At 36.6% G+C, this 22,790-nt stretch overlaps 1 protein-coding gene across 3 annotated transcripts; it reads right to left on the minus strand.

Annotated features, from left to right (window-relative positions):
* Nucleotides 1-96: 96 nt before the first annotated feature.
* On the minus strand, nucleotides 97-21,090 carry LOC100807545 (isoamylase 3, chloroplastic). 3 transcript variants are annotated; one of them, XM_003522733.5, is made up of 24 exons: nucleotides 20,774-21,090; nucleotides 20,595-20,661; nucleotides 20,436-20,504; nucleotides 19,784-19,941; nucleotides 18,850-18,943; nucleotides 17,069-17,305; nucleotides 16,724-16,828; nucleotides 9,332-9,436; nucleotides 8,862-8,996; nucleotides 8,639-8,725; nucleotides 8,368-8,419; nucleotides 7,026-7,089; nucleotides 6,473-6,572; nucleotides 5,147-5,247; nucleotides 4,486-4,537; nucleotides 3,964-4,026; nucleotides 3,386-3,475; nucleotides 3,234-3,306; nucleotides 2,917-2,996; nucleotides 1,711-1,815; nucleotides 1,525-1,623; nucleotides 1,350-1,411; nucleotides 947-1,055; nucleotides 97-567 (listed from the first exon to the last, which is right to left on the minus strand). In XM_003522733.5, the coding sequence occupies exons 1-24, from the start codon at nucleotides 20,902-20,904 to the stop codon at nucleotides 454-456; spliced, it is 2,352 nt and encodes a 783-aa protein (XP_003522781.1). In that variant the 5' UTR covers nucleotides 20,905-21,090; the 3' UTR covers nucleotides 97-453. The 3 variants fall into 3 exon arrangements, with proteins under 3 accessions (XP_003522781.1, XP_006578313.1, XP_006578312.1); XM_006578250.4 differs by having other exon boundaries at nucleotides 20,436-20,509; nucleotides 20,774-20,848; XM_006578249.4 differs by lacking the exon at nucleotides 20,436-20,504.
* Nucleotides 21,091-22,790: the final 1,700 nt, after the last annotated feature.

Genomic DNA, 22,790 nt, shown 5'->3' on the forward strand with positions numbered 1-22,790 from the left:
GAATTTTTAAACTTAATTTTGTTCATAAAATGAAGAAATTGAGTTCAGAATATATAGAACCATGAAAGGGAATGATTAAATTTAGACGATTCAATATAAATTAATAACATATATTCCATTCAAGCCAAATTTACAATGTAAACAATATATAAAATATAGATAGATAATGCATTTATTACACTCAAATCAAATTTACAAATATATGTATAGATAAAGTGGTGATGATTATCCAAATTCATAAGACCGGCCTCTAGTAGCTTGTAACCCAACTCCATGCCATGCTCCATTCTGGAAATAACAAGATTTCAGATTTTTCCTCTTCCGCTTTTGTTCCCTTTGACCTGTAGCTGAAATACACTTCCCATGCAGATGCAGTTATCTTTTGTTTTGTATATATGCGTATGCGTCTTCTAGTATTTTCTCTTTTACGTTTTTATACAACAGCTTCTGCAATCAAAACTTCGCCTCAAGAAGAATGGAGGAGTATGGAGCTATATTGTACGTGTTTCCTACGCTAGGGACACCATCAAGGACAAAGTCATCCGGTGATTTGAGATTAGTGTCCGCCTGCATATGCGTCCAGAATTCAAATTAAATGTTATATAGAAAAAATCGTAAGGAACGTTCCATACAATTTCATTAGTTTAAAGAGACAGAGGGTGATACTTCAGGGACCAAATTGATGGTTTATTCTCATGTATAAAAAATTACTTTTTCTGTGTTTGATATCCAAGGTATCCCTTTGGATGTAATGCTAATCCCCTTCGGACATGAAACACTATGGTTAGACTCAAATGGTGCCCAAACCTTTGTCTTCCCCTGGGAACCAAGTTTGCTCCTCAGCTTTTAATGGGTATAAGTGGTGCTCTCTGTCTACGCATTGTAATTACGTATGCAAGTGAAAAGAAGGTGTTTTTGGATATGCCCCGAGAATCAAAAAACTTACCACACGGAACCAGTTTCTCTTTTTTGGAGGTGTGGGCAGCAGAACTTTGACAAAGTAATCGTGAGAATTAAATGCCACATAGATATCTCCCCCGCTCCTGTCATGAAGCCTGCAAGCACATGTGCAAACACAAGCACAAAGGGGAAAGCAAGTGCAGTCAAGTCAGTCTCAGTTAACTCCGATAACGAGCAATACACATTCTCTTCTTAAAAATGTTTTAAAAGCAAAAAAAAAAAGAAACTCCGTTTTTCCATTATATTAAGCATTACGCATAAAGTACATTCCAATACGAAGATGATATCCCAAGGTAGTGTTGAGGAGCCCCGTTGTGTGAAAGCATTACTAAAAATACAAATGACTTTTCTATCTCAAGTCTCAATTTAACATACGCATATATTCTTACGTGAATGCAAGAAATTTGCTGTCAGGATTCTCCCAATTGTCCTCATGCCATGTTATGTCGTTCTGCAAAATATAAACTGTTGCATCAGCATAAATGGAATTGTATGTTTGTTTTAATATAAATACAGCGATGTTTACCATATTATCTTACTAAAATGTGAAGCAAAAGATATTACCGTGTTGAGAAAATTTTCACGACTGAATACTTCATGTGCATGCCGGTACTTTATCACCTTTGAGAAAAACCTGAAGTGATCGCTCTTCCGTGCATCCAACTATTTAGCCGGAAGATAGATAATGCGTTAAGAAATAGTCTATAGTAGGAAGCGGTCAAAAGGGATGTTAATATGTTATAAACTTGCCTGATCCCACAAAAAATTATTAATGGCAGTATCATGCCCATAACTATTGTTATTTCCATAGCGAGTATGGCCATATTCATCCCCCATTAGCATCATTGGTGTACCCTGGCCATTCATTACAAAATATTAAATCGTTATTCTGGTTTCAGTGGTAGCATAATGCAAAACAAATGAAAATCCATATATTTGTGACTTCTAGTTTTCTTTAAAAAGAAAAAATAATTAAGACATAGTAATATAGTATAAACATCTAGGGTGTGTTTGGTAAAGTGGAAAGAAATAAAATGAAATAGAAATGAGGAAATATTTGAATTAAAGTAGTGTGGTGGAGTTGAGGGACCCACACTAATTTTTTAAACTTTCCCTTCCTTTCCAATCCATTTCAACACTACCAAACACAGGCCTAAACTGCATGTATAGTTCTATAAACAAATGTTAATGCAAATATCTCCCCTTCAAGTTTGACCCTTGCACATAGCTGTGGTTTTAACTTTAAATTTGTTAATTATCTCACTTTCAATATATAGCCAGTAGCAACTACCAACCATTAAGGGGGTGTTTGTCACAAGAGAAAGTTTTAGTTTCCTGGGAATCTAAAGTTGGGAAACAAAGATTCCCGGGCATAAAAAAAATTCCTTGTACCAAGCACCCCCTAAGAGGTGAAGAGAAGTGTGGAAAACGGATCAATTGAGTATATAATTTGATTAAAACTTGATTTAACAAGTGTATTCCTATATTACTGTTGTGATTGAGCAACTTCATTTCAAATGAAGTTTCTACAAATGCAGTTTTTATTTCAAGTTATTTGCCTTTGTCAAAGTTGTGCCTTGGTGACTTGTTGGTCATGGGTTCGAATCCAGAAACAGTCTCTTTGCATATGCAAGGGTAAGACTGCGTACAACATCCCTCCCCCATACCTTCGCATAGCGAAGAGCCTCCGGGCAATGGGGTACGAAGTTTTTTTTTTGCCTTTGTCATATGTTGAAACTTCAAAAAACACGTTAATTGCCAAATTGAAACCATATGGGGTTATTTGTTAAAGAGCCCAAGTTGAAGATAATTTTCGTATTAACCCAAAAAATGCTGCAAAGACAAATTAGCCAAAATTTGATAAATGCAACCAGGAAAAGACAGTGTTTGGATTCCAAACAAAATTCTCTGCTAACAAACAAATGAAGCATGCCAAAATGTAATCCAATTATGTACCTGAGATATCATTAATGCCAAATGGAAGTTTTTCATTTGCCGTGATCGCAAAGCTCTTATACTAGCATCATCAGTTTCCCCTGACAAACAAATACAGATAAATAACAATTTTCAGTAAAAGGAAAATAAATTTCAATCTCTTCCAAACAAAGAAACATTGGTAAAGGTCATAATTGAATTTGTGGCTAGTTACTTTCGAAAGTTGAACATAGACATAACATTGTAAAGTCCACATTCCCAAAAAAGCAAATCCACATTGCTAAACAAGCACAGCTAAACAGTAGACATCAAATAAAGCATTGCAATTTGGAAATTACCTTCGAAACCACAATTCCAACTGAAATTATCATTGCTTCCGTCTTTTCCACCTTCCCCATTGGCTTTATTGTGCTACAAAACCAAGAACCAACAAAGATACTAGGTTTTGATGAGCAATAACAAATTGAAGAAACGAATTAAGAAGAGGTACCTTGAAATTGTATGAAACAAGATCACGCAAGGTAAATCCGTCATGTGCAATAACAAAGTTAATACTATGATATGGCCTACGGTTGTTCACCTGTAAGATAAACAAACGAAGGCAGGAAGTGATCATTATAGGATTTTCCATATAGCAGAGTATAAAAATTCATGAAATTAAGGTAAAAATCAGCTACAATATATTTTAGATCAATAATTTCAATACAATAACTTAGTGGGACTGATACAGCATAAAAAGGGCATGAATGGTCTAATATTTATGAATGGGTTCTAGAAAGATCTGATTGATCCTTATATTTATGAAGAAATTAGGAAATGCGAGAAAATTCAACCTTATATTATATATATATGCTAGATGTGAAGGATAAAATGCTGTGACTTGAGTTGAGAATGATTTACAGTAGTTTAATCTAATATTCTAGCACCAAAAGTTCAATTTCATACTTTTTAGAGCATAAAGCCATTCTCAGGTTTCTTACTTCACAGCTTAAGCTTTGGGAGAGTTGGTCTTCAACTTGATATCAAACCCATAAAGTTAACAAACATATAAATGTATAAGCAGCTTACTCTGTAAAGATCAGAAGACCCAGCAACACGAGTTGCAAAGCTCCCCTTCACACCAGAATCACCCTAGGACATGTTTTCAAAATGAAACAACACAGAAGGAAAAAATCAAATAAGTCACAAATCAAATCATAGCATATCACAAAGCCCGTCAGTTTTTCCATCTGAATTTCTTACTCCCCAAACAACATAATTTTGACAGGAGACAGTTTAATACCATTTCATTTTACTAGCGTGCCAGCTACCTTTTTAAAAGCAAACAACAAAAGAAGGGAAAAATCAAAATAAGTCACAATCAGATCATAGCATATTACAAAACCCGTCAGTTTTTCCACCTTAATTTCTTACTCCAAACATGATATTGATAGGAGACAGTTGATTAAAGATTTCTATTTCCTTTTACTAGCATGCCGGCAACCTTATGCAAATTATACTACTTAACAAACCACAAGAGAGGTCAGACAATCAGGATCAAATGATCAATTTAAATTAAGTATTTTTTTACTCTTAGTCTCTTAGAATTACCTTAATAAATTTCCGTACATCATCACGATATTTCCCATTCCATTCAGCCCACCTACATCAAAAACAAACCATTAATGAAGAAAACAGGCTTTCTATTTTTAAAGATATATTAACTTCTCCACGGAAGAACTAGTTTCCAGTAATTATGCGGAGATAATGTCCTTGAAATCATCTTATCAGCATTAAAAATAAAATCATATTGGTGCAGTTCAGATGTTGACCATTGGCAAAACATAGACCACATGTCGTTGGAGTGACCATTTCATGCTGAGGAGCTAAAAACAATGCCACAACCTTAAGTAATTTAACGACAAAATTAAAGTAACTCGTGTTGATTTTTATGCCATACAATTTGTGGTGTGCTTTCACACATAATCTCACTGCAAAGTTGCGAGTGATGAAGTCGCAACCACAAAAAACAAATAATGGAAAATATCATGATAGCAAGCCACTGAAATAAAAAAAATTAAACTAGTAACCTATACACTATCAAAATCACAAAGATCATGAAGCTTGCATTGGTGAAATTGTTTGCTTTTTGACCAGGCAGAAAGCTCATCAACATATGGCGCAACTTTACCGCTACACCAGGGCTCAATATTATTCATAAAATAATAATATTCACTTAAAAAATAAGAAACGATAATAACAAAAATATTACCGATCCCAATTTGGAAAACTCCCAACAAGATAGAGACCTCCACAGTCCCAAGGCTCTGCAATAATTTTACATCTTGATAATACTGCATCTTTAGCAATTGCCTGCAAAGTACATAAAAATTAGTTGACTAAAACATTAAAATTTATAAATTCTCAATTTTCTAGTTGAGGGAGAAAATTACTACTCGATTGTTGTCTTCAAATCTCTAAAGTGTAGGTGTGTTTAAAACTAATCAACTTAGATAAAACAACCAAAACAGATCAAAAACCAAATTAACTCAAATTCAGGTTCTAATTGGCTCTAAATTTTTATTTAGTTGCTCAGCTCCTTTTGGCTTGCAATTTCTAACTAGGATAGCCTTGAATTTCCATCTGATGCGAAGGTCTTCAAGGTTTGGAGGGTTATAAGAAGAAAAGGTGCCCTGGAATTGTGTTTAGCCGGTTAATGTCTGGAAGGAGCAAAAAGCCAGATTTTTTATTTAGCATTTTCTTCCAGTATCTCTTTTGTATGAAAGGCTTGTTTTCAAATCCTTTAATTGGTTTCAGGCTTTGAGCTCATGAGTAATTGAAATTAGTTATGTCACCACTATTTATCCATCTGTTTAACTAAAGCTCTGCATGCCTCCACCACCCCAATCCCAGTACCATTGTGAATAGGTAAAGCTGCAAATTTTCAGATACTTAAGTTGCTCAAGCTCTCCCTGTAATGAATGCTTGGAATGTTATTAGCAACCTGTGATAAAATTTGGAATCTCATTTATTTATTTATTTAGACAACGGAAAGCTGTAGGAATTCTAGATGTCTTAAGCCCATTAAACTAGAGACTTAAATTGACTGTTTATAGTTTGTATTTGTTCAGTCCAACACAATATACAGGTCTAGTTTTATTAACATCCTATGATAAAATTTGGATTCTAATTTATTTATTTCTTTAAGCTACTAAAAGCTGTTTGAACTATTCTTACATGTCCAAAACCCATTAAACCGGAGGCTTAAATCAAGTGCTTTCAGTTTGGATTTATTCATTTTGACATAATATATAGGTCTAGTTCTACTAGCCCCAAAGTAAAACTAATTACATCAGTCCAGAGCTAAAAGTCATGGACAGTTGGACACTAATAGAGGAAGTGCAATGAAAATCTAAAATGTCTAGAAGTTTTAGAGTGTTGCATTATGTCTGACATGAATGTCCAACTCATTTCTGGCAGTAGTTTCGGATTGTTTGTGATCTCAAATGGCTGAACTAACAGATAAGAACAATACCAAGTGTCTTAGAAAATTACAACTGAACTCATTAAATATAGCTTGTGCATATTAATTATTTACCCTAATAAGCGGGGGGGCATTAATGGGGGAGCCATCAATTCCTCGACAAAGGACACTTGCAAGATCAAATCGAAATCCATCCACATGATATTCGGTGACCCTACAATAAAGTAAAAATGTTATTAAAATAACAAAATAGTGCTTCAAAAATTAGGAACTTAAAAGAAAATTATGGCTTAAGTTGGTTTGGAAATATTAGTACTTCCAATGCTAAAAGACGACTCCTTTCATTTCAAAAAATTAATAGCAATAGTCAGACATTACTTCGTGCAAATTGCAAACAAGCCAACATTTATTGATTACTGAGTATAAAAGAATCACAGAAAAAGGGGGAGAACATACATAAATCTTGACAATATGGAGAGCTTCATGAACATGTGTCAGTTTAAGAAACCAGAAAACTAAATTATGATGTATTAATTCTATGAGATACAAATGAACATGAAGAAGCTGGTATTCAATGAATTCAAATTTGTATGAAATAAATCGAGATATATCAAGGCATATACAATTCAGAATCATAAAAATAACATTTTATATAAGTAGCCCATACCAGTGTCTTAGGCTGTCAAGAATTAGTTCCATGACCACAGGATGGTTACAATTCAATGTATTTCCTGCAGATAAACATTCCCTCCCAGTCAGAAGACTTTAAACATTGATATCTCTTAATTTTCAAAATAGTCACAGAAATAAAGTACTGCATATTAAATGTTCTCAGAGACAAAAAAAGCACAGCTCCACATACTGCTACTGTATGTTGTGAAAAATAAGAAATAGTTTGCAAGTTGTTCATGAAATTTAAGAGCACCCTGGTGTTGCACAAGAGAAGGTTCCATTGCAACGTAACAAGGAAACGCATACTACATAGCTTCAGGTCTCTTGACTCTCAGGGGAAGTGAAGATATATCCTGACACTTTGAGCATTAACAAAAGTAGTCCAACAATTTGGTTAGATTGTCGTTCCTTTCATGTTGATTTCTTTCCATTACAACTGTGGATTCTGGAGTTTGCAACCTGCATGCTTAGCAGGCTTGGCCAGACATGCCTAGCTTTGGGATCAACACACTTCAGTCCAAGCCAAACATTGGGCCAAGACCATTTTATAGGCAAGCCTAGGCTTGATATAGGCTAACCCAAAAGCCTAACCCATTTCTATATTTACACAACTTTGTAAATACTTATGATCTCTTTTCTCTTCATTTTTTTTTCTTAGCCTTTGTTCCTCGCGTCAATTTTCTCTCAAAATAATTATTTCTGTAAGAGCAGACATAATAAAAATGTGAGTACTAGGATTTAGGATGAAAATACCCTTGTCTAAAAAAAACAATAACTAATTTGAAATGGATCAGTTCTTTTGCTCTGTATTTTCTTTAAAAAAAAATCCTCAGTTGCAATTTGCACCAAATTTTCCCTTGTGCAAGTGCAATTTGTAAGGGTTTATTCCTGGACTATTCACAGCCTTAGGCCCAAGCCTGACCCTTAGCAAGGGCCTGAAGAAAACTTGGATTTAGGTAACTTGGACAGGGACAACATTACATGCTACCTATTACAGCTGTCTGGCTATTCATGTGCTATTGTTGTTCCTACTGCCAAGTATTTTGTTGCCTACTTGTCCATGTTACACCAATGTACCATATCATATGAATGGCGCTTGTTTTGTTTGCAAAAAAGTTCTTTAAATTTATGGTTGGCAAATTTTCTACCCAGTAAGGGAGAGCGAGTCACAACACATGTATATACAGTATCAAATTAATATAGAAAACCCACAAAGTTAATAAATATATTCAATAGTATAACTTAACAATAAGTGTATGCAGTTGTAATTTTATAACTTAAAAGAATAAAGATGCAAGGATAGTATCTCAATGGTTAGACCCAAAATATAAAATTACCACAGCCAGAGAAGTTCAACAATTGCCCATTATTGTCCATCATGTAATAAACCTGTAGAAATGAATGAAGTTTTCATAAAGGCAAATCATTTTTCAACATTCCATACAACTAACATCACAGAAAAGAATTGTTAGTGGATGGAAGAACACAAAGCTAAATATTTCCAAAATTCTAATGACAAACAAACAACTTGAGAGAGAAACTCACTAGGATTTTTTTTAATTGTTGTAGAATTATGAAATGAGAGAAAGTTGGCATTATTGAAATTACCTTATTATCTATGCCACGAAATGAAGTAGTGTAAGGAAAGGCATCATCAGCCTCATTAGTATGATTGTAGACAACATCCAAAATAACCTGCATATGGATAAGATTTATTGAAAGAGCCAAGAGGTATATAATACTTTACATAAAATAAGACAAAACTGGGAAATTACAATGTAAAGCATACTTCCACTCCAAAGTTGCACTAGGGAAATATTAACATTACTACCTCTATACCAGCAGAATGTAACGCTTTAACCATTTGCTTGAACTCTCGGGAAGCATTAACTGATCCTCCACCAGCACTAGCATAACGACTCATAGGAGCAAAAAAATTTATTGTTGAATAACCCCATGTATTAATCTTGGAAAACAAAAATACAACCATCAGTGTCATATAATACCACTTAGTAACCTAAAGTTACATACTCTGATCTCTTCAATCATTAAAGAAAAATACATACCACAACCATACTTGGTGTTTTAAGATTTGCACATTAACTCTGAAAATGAAAATATTGTTGTTCTTCCCGTATGTATTCAGTTATCAAGCACTAAGTTTCTTCAGAATTCATGTGTAAACAGAAGGACAGAAGTCCTTTACTTTTATTTATTTATTGGGAATACACAGTGCATAAGGAAGAGCTTCCATAAGAAACTTTGACACAAAAAACAAAGCATAATGCTTTTCTAGTTTACCATGTGATCTCTGGGATTTGGAAACCTCTGGAATTCCAACTCGTCAAACTCAAAGACAGGCAGCAACTCTACTGCATTGATACCAAGCTCTAGAAGGTGTGGAATCTAATAGGCAAGCAATAAAATAAGTTTAAATAATAAGTATGAAGCATATAGTAATAAATAAACAGCTATATTTCATAAAATTGAAGATGGTGTGTAGCCACTAAAGCATTGCATACAGCCTCCTTTTCTGTGATACCTAATGGAAACATAATTTTGTGGGAAAAGCTTTTTAGTATTAAGACTTTCTTTCTTCTAGTTGTATCTGACAAGATTATTGCAAAATATCATTTCCAGCTAACTAACAAGAACATACAAAGCTTCTTTTGAACATATGGCAGTAACACAATATCTAAGAACTACTAGATTTATGAACTTCGCATGTACTTTACCATAGAACAAATTGAACACAAAAATATCATGTGCCAACCAACAGAATGAAATTTGATAGCAATGACTATGAGTCTCATCACAATTCTGTGCAACATGAAGAAAATGACTTTTTTCTCATCTTCTATAGAAGGTTTAAAACCACTCAAGGATCCCAGTCATTTTTTTTTTTGGAAGGCAAAAATATATATATATATATATATATTAAAAGTAGAATACCAGTACCAGCAGTACCGGGAAAGAGATTACAAAGCACATAAGTGCTGCCCTCCAAAAAGCCCATCCTAAATACAAGCAAGAAAGCCCAGACAGCCTAACCAAAGGAATTCGATATATTGGAAGACCAATGATTGAGACTACAGGTGAAATCTTTTTCTTTAGCCTTCATCCAGGACCAAACTAAAAAGATAGCATGGTCCATGACTTTATAGGGATCAAAAGGTTTTCCTTGGAAGATCAGTTGGTTCCTATGTTGCCATATAGAGCTAGTTAAGGCAATCCACCACCCACATCTTGTATCATGATTCATAGATTCCCCAAATCCTTCACAGAATTGAATGAAATGGCACTTTAGGAGTGATTGGAAGGGGTCCTACGACCCTGATCCAACTCATGGCTTCCCACCACAAACCTCTAGTCAAAGTACAGTTGAAAAATAAGTGACCCACATCCTCCTGAACACTTCCACACAAGGGGCAGATGACTTCCTGCATACTGATATTTCTTCTCAGAAGATTGGCCCTGGTGGGAAGTCTATTTTTAAGAAGCCTCCAACAAAACATCACTGCCCGAGGGGGGATTTTCAGCTTCCAAATTATCTTATAAATGTTCTCATCTACACTTGTTGTACTGGGGCTAATGCACAATCTATAAGCTGATTTAGTAGTATATTGGCCATGGGGTTCAGCCAACCACAGCATAGAGTCTTTGATATGTTGCTGTATAGGGACAGAACTGATTTCTTCCATAAACTGCACAGCTAAATCACTTTCATGATCAAATAAGTTCCTTCTCCATCTAAGATTCCATTCCCAGCTACCATGATTAAATTCTCCCATATTTGAGATGAGAGAATTTTGCTGCCTACTAATCAGAAAAAGCTGATTATATTTCTGTTCAAGGGTATAATCTTCCCCAAGCCACTTGTCTGTCCAGAATTTGATTGTTTCCCCACATCCCACCTTCCAAGTCAATTGGTGCTTGAAGATATTGTGATCTGGCTGGTGAAATATCTTTCTAAGGTCCCTCCACCAATGAGAAAATCCCCTCTTATCTGTATCATGCTGGAACTCAGGCCATCCGCCATATTTGGAGATTAGAACTCTTACCCAAAGCTGCTGCTGACCAGATGCAAAAGCCCATATCCATCTACCCATCAAGGCTACATTGAACTTCGAAATATCCTTTATACCCAATCCCCCCTCATTCTTGGGCAGACAGATATCAGCCCATTTCACCCAAGGAATTTTATTATGAGTATTGTCTCCTCCCCACAGAAATTTCCTTTGTAAGGAAATTATTTTTTGGACTATCCTTTGGGGAATCCTGAAAAAGGAAAGAAGATAGATTGGAAGAGCATTGAGAACAGAATTAATAAGTGTGACCTTCCCCCCCATGGATATATCTTTCTGGGCCCATTTGGATAGTTTTGCTTTGAATTTAGTAATGAGAGGCTCCCAAACCATCAGACTGGAAGGATTGGCACCAATGGGAATGCCTAAATAGTGAAAGGGGTAATTCATTTGACTGCAGTTCAAGATATTAGCTGCTGCCAAACCCCAGTTAACTCCACCTCCTATGATCCCGAATTGACTTTTAGCAAAGTTAATCTTCAAGCCGGAAGCCAATTCAAAGCCTCTAAGCAAGGCCTTTATAACATGAACATTCTGCCAATCAACCTCACCCGCAAAAACAGTATCATCAGCATACTGCAGAATATTAACAGGTTCTCTCTTCTTTCCAACTAGATAGCTTCTATAAAGATTTTTGTGAACTGCTTCCCTCATCATACCAGTGAGACCTTCCCCAATTATATTGAAGAGCAAGGGGCTAAAGGATCTCCTTGCCTCAAGCCTCTTGAGGGGTTGAACTCCTTAGATGGGCTACCATTAATCAAAATTGATATGGTTGCTGAATGTAGGCAAGCTGAAATCCATCTTCTCCATTTTTGGCAGAAACCCAATCTAAGCAACATATAATCCAAGAAGGACCAAGACACTGAGTCATAGGCCTTTTCAAAATCCACCTTGGAGATCATTGCTGACTTCTTGCTTCTCATTGCTTCCTCCACCACCTCATTAAGAATCAGGATCCCATGAAGTATATGTCTTCCTTTAATGAAAGCTGACTGTCTTTCATCAATGAGTTCATCCATAACAGACCTTAATCTATTAGATAAAAGCTTAGCTATGACTTTATACATGCAGCCTATCAAGGATATGGGTCTGTAATCATTTAGGGACTGTGGGTGAGACTTTTTGGGAATTAAAGCCACAAAGGAAGCATTGGAGCCTCTAGGAAAGCTTTCATGAGCATAGAACTCATCCATGAATCTTCTAAACTCAGGATTCATCACATCCCAGAATTCCTTAATAAAATTAAAGTTAAGGCCATCAGGCCCAGGACACTTATCCCCTCCACAACTCCACACTGCTTGTTTGATCTCTTGGTCAGAGAATGGGACAGTCAGCTGTTCTCTTTGCCTCTGAGAAATAGATTTGAAGTGAACTCCATCCAAGGTAGGTCTAGAATGCATCTGCTCAGTGAATCTATTATGGAAGAAGTTGGCAGCTTCATATTTCACTGCATCAGGTTGCTGGATCCACTCCCCATTTATAAATATACCTGGAATATTATTATAAGCTCTCCTGAAATTCATGTATTTGTGAAAGTAAGCAGTGTTGTAGTCCCCCTCCTTCAGCCATCTTGCCCTAGATTTTTGTCTCAATAAAGATTCAAAAGCATTAGAGGCATTCCATAACTCCTGCTGAAGTAAAGTTCTGTCCTTAATCTCTTGATCAGTCAAATTTCGATGAGCAGCTAGATCCTCCACTTCATTTAGCTTCTGCTGAATATTAAGGACCTTCTTAGGATTAATATTTCCCTCTGCTTTGCTCCACTGTTTTATAGCAGCTCTTAAGTTCTTCAACTTATTTTTAAGGGCGATACCCCCCCAACCCCCCTGCTGGTCCTTTTTCCAGACCTCCCTCACCATTTTTTGGTACCCCTTTTGCTGCAGCCACCAGTCAAACACCCTAAAGGGCTTTGGGCCCCAGTCCACCATGTTAGTTTGCAGTATAGACGGGCAATGATCAGAGAGGTTCCTTTGAAGGACAGTTTGGCAGCTCTCAGGCCAAAGAGATATCCAATTCTGAGAGACCAAGAATCTATCAAGCCTGCTTTTCACACAGCCATTAGGCCTAATCCAAGTAAAACTATTCCCAGAACATTTAATTTCCTGAAGCTCCATATCATCAATCCACTGATTAAAGGCTGCAATGTCATAAGGATCTGCCCTTCTTTGAGATAAGCTGATTCTTTCTTGGGAACTCCTAATGCTATTGAAGTCCCCAAGGAAACACCACATTCCACTAGGATTAGAAGCCTTCAGCTGCCTCAACTCATCCCATAAAGCTTTCTTCCCAACCAGATCACAAGGAGCATAGACATTGACAAATATCAACTTCTGATTATTACAACAACATGTGCCTTCAAGCATTAAGAAGCTTCTACCTTTTACCTTCCTTTCTACCACAAAGGTGGAGTTATTCCACATACATAAAAGGCCACCAGCAGCCTGCACAGATGGAACAAAATCCCAATGACCAGTGGAGTCTCCCCAAATGGCCTGGCAAATACTTTTATTAAAGTTCTCCCTCTTGGTTTCTTGGAGGCAGACAAGATCCACTTTTTGCTGTACAATGAGCCTTCTAACAGCAGCCCACTTGACTCCCCTCCCCAAGCCTCTAGAATTATAAGATAGAATTATCATAATTGCTGAGATTTAATTCCCTTCTCTGCTGCCATCGAATCATCTTTATTCTCCATATCCAGCAGCAGCCCCATAACCTTGCTATCTTCTTCCTCATAAGACAAGCCCATTTCCTTCAGGATGTCACATTGCAGCTTTATAGGGTCCTCGTATACAGAAAACAGAGGGTGACCTTTAGAAGCTGGGTTGGAGTCCACTATAGGTTCCTCAGTCTGCTGGGCCTTGGTATTACTTCTCATCATCTCCTTTGATTTGTCACTCTGCTGGGCCTTGGGATTACTTCTCAACACCTCCTTTCTTCTCACATAGACCTTTGTGGCAGAGGGAGTTGGGCCACATATCTGTTGGTCCATTTCCTCAGGTAGCTTGTTTAAATTTTGACCATAGTCAGCACAATTCCTTCTGGGATACGTGGAATTCAAAATGGAATTGTGAGGCAGAGATTCCTTAAGAGGCAAAGCTTTTTCGAACTCCCCCTGTTTAGCTTTGGTTGTCAGGCCCGAAATTTCCCCATGGGTGTTAACCCACTGTCCTTCGTCTGCATGACAGTCTAAATTGGGGATTTTTTCTATAAGGTTAGTCTCCTGCATAGCTTTTTCGACAGAAGCATTTAAAGCTAGTCCATTTCCGGAAATATGGCCATTGGGGTTTTCCAACACGTTCTCCAGATGAGGACAATGTTGACTTTGAGCTCTGTCAACCTGGGATTGGGCCAGTTCATCTCTGATTATGGCGGACCGGTCCATAACGCTTCGACCAAGGGATTGAACCCAGTGGTCTCTACGAGCATTGGACGATGGGAGCATGGACCTGTGGTCAGGGAAGCCGCCGACGGGGTCGTCGGAAACGTTGCCGGAGAACTCATCGCAGAAGGTGGCCCCTGGGATGTCGTCACCCGCCGTTACAGGGGTGTTTGGCTGGGTCGAGAAAGGGGAAGGGGGGAACCACAGGTCACTTCGATTTTGCTTCTTCACTATTCCCAGACTAGGCGCATCCTCCGCGACGTGAAGAACATACTGTGCTCCATCAATGGTGGCCGACACCGTCGCCTGAAACAGAGGTCCCATCTTCGTCCGCAACAAAATGCGCGCCACGTCCATCCTCGTCCTATCCTCCACAAAGTCATCCACTTCCACCACCTCACCGAACTCCATTAACACCTTCGCCATGGATTCCACGTCCCATACCGTCAGAGGAAGGCCCCATAAGAGCACCCACGTGAGTCTGTGAGTGGGACGTATTTCCGGAGACCATTTCTGGAGCTCCGAGAGAGGAGTGGATCCATTATCCATCTCTTGTTGTATGAGACAAGCAGCGCTGGAGTCGTCCATGTTAGGGAAGAGAACCCAGTCGTCAACCCAGTAACAAGGATTAACGTTATCTTCCACCACCCATTTCAACTCCTCCTCCACCCTTTCAAACATGGCTCTGTTCTTCAATCTTCCTACCCAGGACTTGTAAAGCCACTCATACTTCTCCTTATTCGAGCTCAAGGTCACTGGCCGATAGTTATCCCTTACAGCGCGATGAACACCCTCCCCCATATACTTGGTTCTCGTGTGGCCAGGTTGGAGCTCCTTAACTACCTCTGCATATGAACGAGGACCTCCTTTTTTAACACTGGTTGTCTTGTCCACCTGAGCATCTTTGTGCACCTGTTGATCAGCCTCCATACGACGAGTAGCATTGCCGTATACGTGCGTGCAAGGCACCTTCCCCCTGTCAAACTTCGGTCTATTGACGAACACCTTCTGGCCATCTATAAAAATGTTATTATCCAGACATCTTTCTAACCCCTGTTCATCCATCACCTCTTTGAACCTAACAAAACCGAACCTATGGCCAAGTTTGTTTTTGGTTCGGGGAATGAAAACCTCCCATACCTTCCCCCATTTCTGGAAAATCTGCCACATATCTTTCTCCATTATCCCTTCAGGGAATCTGGAGAAATAGAAGGTCGTAACGTCAGCCTTATTTCTCCATGTCATCTGCTTCTCTTTCCTTTGGTAGTTGTTCCCTTGCTTTCTACCTCTACTATCCTCCACTTTGTTTTTCCTCTTGCGTGATACTATTACCCAGTCTCCATGATTAGAGTTATCGTTATTCGGTTCCTCCATCCTTGCATTCCAGCGTTCTGCACTTCTTCCATTGATGCCATTCCAATTGGTCCTTCGATTATTCAACGTACGCCACCCATGATCAACTCTTTGCTCCGCCTTTCTCTCTCGATGTGATCGGACTCTCTCTCTCGGTCTACCCACTCTCTCACTCCTCCACTCTCTCTCCTTCACATTCTGAAGGAGCTCTCTTTGACTATGTCTCGCTTTGTCTCTCTCACTCTCTCTCACGCTGTCTCTCTCACTCTGTCTCTCTCTCTCGCTCTCATTCTCTCTCGCTCTTCCTTAAACATGATCCCAGTCATTTTTAACATGCAAATATTTTGCATACACAGTGTATTAAGATTTGTTGTGTCAATGTCATGCATTGTTATGAGATATCAAAGAAAGATTCAATAAGCCCAATATAACTCTCTTTGGAAAGTCTATCCTATTCCTATCCTTCAGATTTGAGAGCTATATATCCCTGCCAAAGTAAGATTCAAGAGACTTAAACTTCCCTACTAACCGTTTTTAGACTCCTCTAACATTAAAATCAGTTCCCTTCTAGTGGTTGGGGAAGGAGATAACTTCCATTACTTTTGACAAAAAGGCAATATGTTATTCAATCAAGGGTTTCGAAACTGCTACAGAACTTCAACATCCCACTATTCAAATCCCCATCTTTGTCAGTATAACATTATTTTCTCATTTGTCTATATTTTAATGGTTGAACTGCTGTTGGACCCAAAGTGAAACTTTCTTCGATCCATTTCATAAACACAAGGAAATGTAACTTTCAGAAACTTATACTCATGAATCAAAGTGATGCATCAGATTTGTCTTAATTATAATTTATAACACACATATTACCTTTTCAATCACACCGAGGTAGCTGCCACGAATGTTGCTATCCAAACCACTAGATTCATCACTTGTAAATGCACGGACATTCATCTCATATATAACAAGATCTTTCTGTATTTGCAGCCACAAAAATGATGAAAATGGAAGCATACATCAGACTTCATTCACCCAGAAACATATTCTCAGTCAAATGAAGACTAGACATCAGGTGTAATAGCATACAAAGCAAAGGCAGAATCTAGCCATAGACATAGCACAAATCAGCTTGTAAGAAGCCTTGATGATCTAGGGAAGATATTGTAATAAATATCACTTACAAGCAATAACAGCCAATTGTGCAGGAAAAAATACCTCAGAAATATTTGGAAGCTTGTAATTTTCTCCCCAGTCGAAAGGCAAGCTGTCAAAATCATATGTGCCGAGAAACTTAGACAACTTCAAGCTAATATCCCCAAAATATCTTCGACCTTCGACTAGTTTTGCATAAGGATCAACAAGCACAATGCTGCTGTCAAATCGATGCCCCTTACCCCGGTCTCCAGGTCCATCTATGCGATATCCATACAGAACATTGCTACGTGGAAGATCCTACACATTGAAAATATACTTAAAAGCTACTACAAAGACCGCGTTTAGATAAGCTATTCTGGGGGGAGCTTCTTTTGGTTTCTGATAGCACTGGGTCATGACAGAGAAGAAAATAAAGAAAATAGATAAAGTGATAGAAATGTGTATTATCTCCAGTACCAGTGTACAACTCTTTGGTAATAGAACTAGAGATAAATTACAGTAGTACCCGGGATATTCAAGAGACCCTAACCTCTCCCCACTCTAAGAGTCCAACCCTTTCCAAAAGACAAGATAAATCTCCCTCAACCCCTCTTCTTATTTATGAGCATCATACCTTATTTCTTAAACTTCTAGGAGCTTTTGAAAAGAAAAAAATATTCCCCCACCCCCCAAAAAAATGAAAGAAACACGGACTAACTTTGCAAAATCTGAACAATTGAACTTTGATAAAATGGAAGAAATAAAAATGTCAACCAATGAGCTTGTAGTGCAATTGGTTCCAGTACTAGTCTTTAAAAAAAAATAACAGCATTATCAGCGATATGTACTAAGTAAAATAAGAACAGTTTGACGTACATTTATTTATTTATGCCAGAGAACTTCATTATTTATCCTATAGGCTATAAGTATAAGCAACCATAATTTTTTTTCTTTCAAAAAACTGTTATACCTTGAATCAGTTTGATGTTATTATAGCAAGGTAATTCTCATTATAAAAAATTAAAAAAAAAAAAGTCAAGAAGGAAGTGCGCCCCATTGCATGAAGAAATATTAATTAACATTTCATAATCACTGCACGAATTCCATAAATTTAAGATCAACCAAGTTAACTGACACAACAAGAAATCAATCATGTTTCCTATGAGGGTATTGGCAGACTTTTCTTAACAGAAACAGAATCTTTATTAGACAGATAAGAGGAGAAATGCAACAAGGGGGCAGAGAAGATATCCTTTACTATGAAAGATATTGTTGACAGATGTTTTCCTCTTTCAACAGGCTATTTCCTCCTTAATGCAAACTTTCATCCATATAGCCAATGTACACATATTTCCATTTAAAAAAATCAGGAGGGAGTAAGTAAAAAGCTTATCAAATTTAAAATAGATTTCAACTACATAGTCATTATGGTATATCTGCACCAAATTTAATATATACAGTCCAATTATATTTAAAACTTTTAACAAAGTGCATCACCATTCAACACTAAAGCAAATCACGTGCAATATCAGTGCAAGGTAATCTTTAAAATAAACATGCCATATAGTTCCCACCATACTGACTAATATTTTTTAGAAGAGTGTAGGTAAAATAAAGTTAATACTCGCCTGCTCAATGAGATATTTCTGACACAAGATTAGCAAGCTGGAAGATATTGCATAGATGTATGCAAATTTTATACTCAAATACTCAGAAAATTGTTATTTATTTAAACAATTTGGAAAGCTACTCTGGTAATTGTGCAGGTGTTGTATTTTTAAAGCTGTTACAGAACCTATAACAACAATGTCAACTGAAAGACCAAGGCAAGGCCAAAGTCTAGGCAACCTAATAGAAGGTACCTCAATACATATGTGCCAAATGTCCCCAGTTTTGTTCAAATCAGGATCCAAAACCATTTCTATCATGCCACCATCCAATGCGTCAATACTTCCCCTAAGTGTGGAAAACAAAAAGGAAACCGATATTTTTATGGTTATATCGATTTAAAAAAACTAGAGTCAGAGCATAACGTTTAATGGCTGGATAATTCAGGCAATATTGCAGTCAAGAAAATATATCTTATCAAGACAAAGTGCATTATGTTGCAAAATCACTTTGCACCTCATCCAAAAAAACCAACATATAGTCAAGCCACAGAAGAGAACTCCAAATAATTGAAGCTATATTGGATGCAAAAGATAAATTGGTCTTAAAAATGGCCAGAAGGTATGAAGTATGGAAGGATTAACTACAAATTATGGAACATTGGAAAGATGTAGCAGTCTGCATCCTCTTCAAAATTTCATCAGGACCTTAAATGACACAGAAAATCCTGCAAAATTGACTTACACAACATGGGGTGGGGTGGGGTGAGGGGGCTAAAGCTTTAATTTGACTGAGAACAAGAAAGATTGAACTGTAGGCCATTTTGTCAATCAGATTAACTAAAAGCATAAGTTAATAAGTAAGGGCCAATGAATGGTTATTATAAATATATAACCTTAATACCAAGCTACAATAAAAACTGATAATGTACTTACACAGTTACACTTCCCCAGCATGAATAATATCCTAAGTTTTTTAGAATTTATTTAAGTTGCTCCAGTGCCATGAGGCCATGCCAAAAGAAATCCAATTAATATAACAATGTTAGAAACTGAATACTCATGACAAGAATGCTTACATGTGGCTAAAATAAAATTAAACAAAATACAAATATATATCTTTTTAATTCCATGAAATATTTTAAAGTTTGAACTAATCTAATGTTACATAAAGAATATCTAAATTTACCTCTCAGGAAGTACTAAACAAAGTGTGACAGCTGTTGCATGTTGTGAAAAAATAGCAAAATTCATGCAATTGTCAACTTCTGATACTCCCAATGGAAATGCCTGGCCTGGAAAAACTTTCCATGATGGTCTGCTCTCTATCACCTTGGAGGTTTCTTCCTGGAATTGCAAACAGTAAGACGTCACAACTTACAAGATGCATAGGTTAGAGTATTTGATACATTGACAGGCTTCAACAGCAGATATGCGATGGGGCACTTAACAAAGTTGAAGAGCGATAGGGTGTAAAGATACGCAAGAATGTAGCAGCAGAGTTATGTCAAAAAAGTCAATGTAAATTTGCAGCATAGTTGAAATATAATGACATTTAATTGCATCGATTTCATCCCACTATTTGCTTTTAAGACTAAAATTTGAACTTTAAAGGTCATCCTAGAAGTAATGAGAGACTAACTTCAAAATTCAGAAAGGTTTCATATCCGTGAACCTTGCTCTCTTTTTTTTTTATTTCACATGGACAGATCGCAGATTTGCATTCAATATCTAGTTGCATTACCAATTCCAGTCATTCTACAATCATGCTCTCTGTTACTCAGAACCAGAGTTTTCGTCTTAAGGCCAAAGACGCACGTAACATAAAATGACATATATACCTCAAGAACCCCTTCTTGAGCACGACCACCATAAACAGTGGTTGTCCTATGCCTGGCGCGGTCCATTGTCTGACCTATGCCAAAATTTTCGATCAAAATTTACAACAGCTATGAGAAACCACTCGAAGTACTTGAGTGCATTATGATTAAGTTACGTACCTCGCTAAAAACTCCAAGTTCATTGTTCGATTTGCTTCCCGATGCTTGCTTCATAAACCTCAACGACCTAATGGGCAATAATAGAACCAAATGTCAATTCGCGAAACCAATTGCGCTTGCTAATAACCTAATATGCTTGAGAATAACAACCAGTGGATGCAAATTTGAAAGTGAAGTACCTCACGTCACGGGCGGACGAATTTCCGGCTAACGAAGAACGGCCGGCGCTGTTTCCGGCGGAAGAAACCGGAGGGAAGAGTGTGGACTGAGTGGCGATTTTGGAAGCGTAAAGGAATGGGTGATGGAGCATTGTGAAAGCAAGATTGGAGGGTTGAGGTGATGATGTGAATGAATGAGATTGAGCTTATGATTTGTAGAGAAGCAATGCGAAAATCATGGCTGACTCGTGAATGCTAGTTTGGGAATAGAGAAGAGAACGTGACAGTGGACTCGAGTCCGGTGTACCTGCATTCTTTTCCCCCATAAAATATCTCACTGTCACTCATCATATCTCATGTGATTTTTTTTATAAATTTAATATAAAAAAATTAGGATAAATCCCTAAAAAGATTTTGTTGACATATGAGTCTTAAAAGATTAAAAATTAATTTTTTATCCTGTCTTACCAGTAGTTTAAGGTAATATTTTTGCTGACATGAAAAGGTGATAGATTTAATTTGTCATAAAATGATGAACTATTTTATCATTTTTTAATATTGTTTCAAATAATTTACAACAATTTGTCTCTCTCTATAGACAATTAAAAAAAATATTGTTTTCCTCCCTTTCTCCCACTTAGATAGGGGAAGATGGGAACATTAAGGACCAAAATGTGACCTTTAACAAGCCAAACTAACGACAAAAAGAATTTATCGATATTTTTATACATTTATGAACAAAAAAATAGTTTTTCATTTTTTAGACTCATGTAAATGAAATACACATTTAAAGACTGAATTGAGTATTTATCTAAAAAATTATGTTGAATACCTAATGCTGGAATTATGTAAAATAATTTAACCTTCTAAAAAAGTATTTTCATAAGGTTAAAAAATCAGTTAATTCCATAAAAACATTTTTAGAATGTTGTTACGTTTTACACCTCTCTTGTGTCCTCAACTTCATTGGTGCCTTCTTCCCAGCACCAGAGTCATCCACGATGGTGTTGGATGGCTGGTTGGGTGGAGGTGCGACGCAGTGGTGTTGGGTGACTGGGTAAAGGAATATTGTTGTCTGTTCGGTTATTTTTGGAGGTGCAAGAAGCAAAAAGGGGGTGTAAGAAGAAATTACTTATTTTTGTTTGAAGATTGAAATCAATGAAATTTTTTGTTTTAATTTAGTGTTTACTTAACTTTGATGGCGTTCCTAAAAAAAAAATACTTTGATAATTCTATCTTGGCTCCTTTAAAAAACAAAATATATTACTATTCGAGTAAATTCTATGATGCACAAGCCTTTAAGTTATGCACCATCCGTTTTATTTTTTTCTTTGTTAAACTAGCACATTACCCTTGACTCTGCAGAGTTGCACATGTGGTATAAAATGTTTTATATGACAAATCTAAAACCAACTAAATATGATAAGACAGTTTTGTTACAAGAATATAGAATAATAATAATAATAATAATAATAATAATAATAATAATAATAATAATAATAATAGAGTTGGTAGTTTCCACAAAAACACATAAGTTATTTGTTTTTTTCTAAAATAAATTTGAATTATAGCAAATGGATGAAATATATATATATATATATAGTGAAGAAAATATATTGATAAAGGGCTTCTAGTGCATCAAATTCCCCTGATTTATACCAAAACAAATCCTTGTTGTTCAGTCAAAATTCAAAATTGTTATGTTACATGAAAATTTACATTAGAGTCAAGAATTAGATAACTAAATTAGTCATATATAAGTTGACATTGTTTGCAATGTACAAAAAATAATTGATAGACTGACCTTAAGTTTTCAAACACTTCTTAAAAATCACATTTGTTGCTTTGTTTATAAGTTTCACATCATTATCATGGATTAAGATCTTCAATCCTTTATTTCTTTGGACTCTAGAAAATACTACATATAACTACTGGTTTAGGCAAATATAAATCCACACTTTGCAATGATTGACCTTGAGATTTGTTAATAATCATAACATATGCAATAATAAGTGGAAACTGTCTACAAACAAGTTTA

Source organism: Glycine max, chromosome 4 (genome assembly GCF_000004515.6).
Source record: "Glycine max cultivar Williams 82 chromosome 4, Glycine_max_v4.0, whole genome shotgun sequence".
Classification (NCBI taxonomy): domain Eukaryota; kingdom Viridiplantae; phylum Streptophyta; class Magnoliopsida; order Fabales; family Fabaceae; genus Glycine; species Glycine max.

Coding starts and splice junctions, on each gene's coding strand:
- LOC100807545 (XM_003522733.5), bottom strand. CDS start 20,904: ATGCTCCATCACCCATTCCTTTACGCTTCCAAAATCGCCACTCAGTCC. Junction 18,944..19,783: donor TGTTTAGTACTTCCTGAGAG/GTAAATTTAGAT, acceptor TTCCACACTTAG/GGGAAGTATTGACGCATTGG. Junction 2,997..3,233: donor TTGGAATTGTGGTTTCGAAG/GTAATTTCCAAA, acceptor TTTGTTTGTCAG/GGGAAACTGATGATGCTAGT.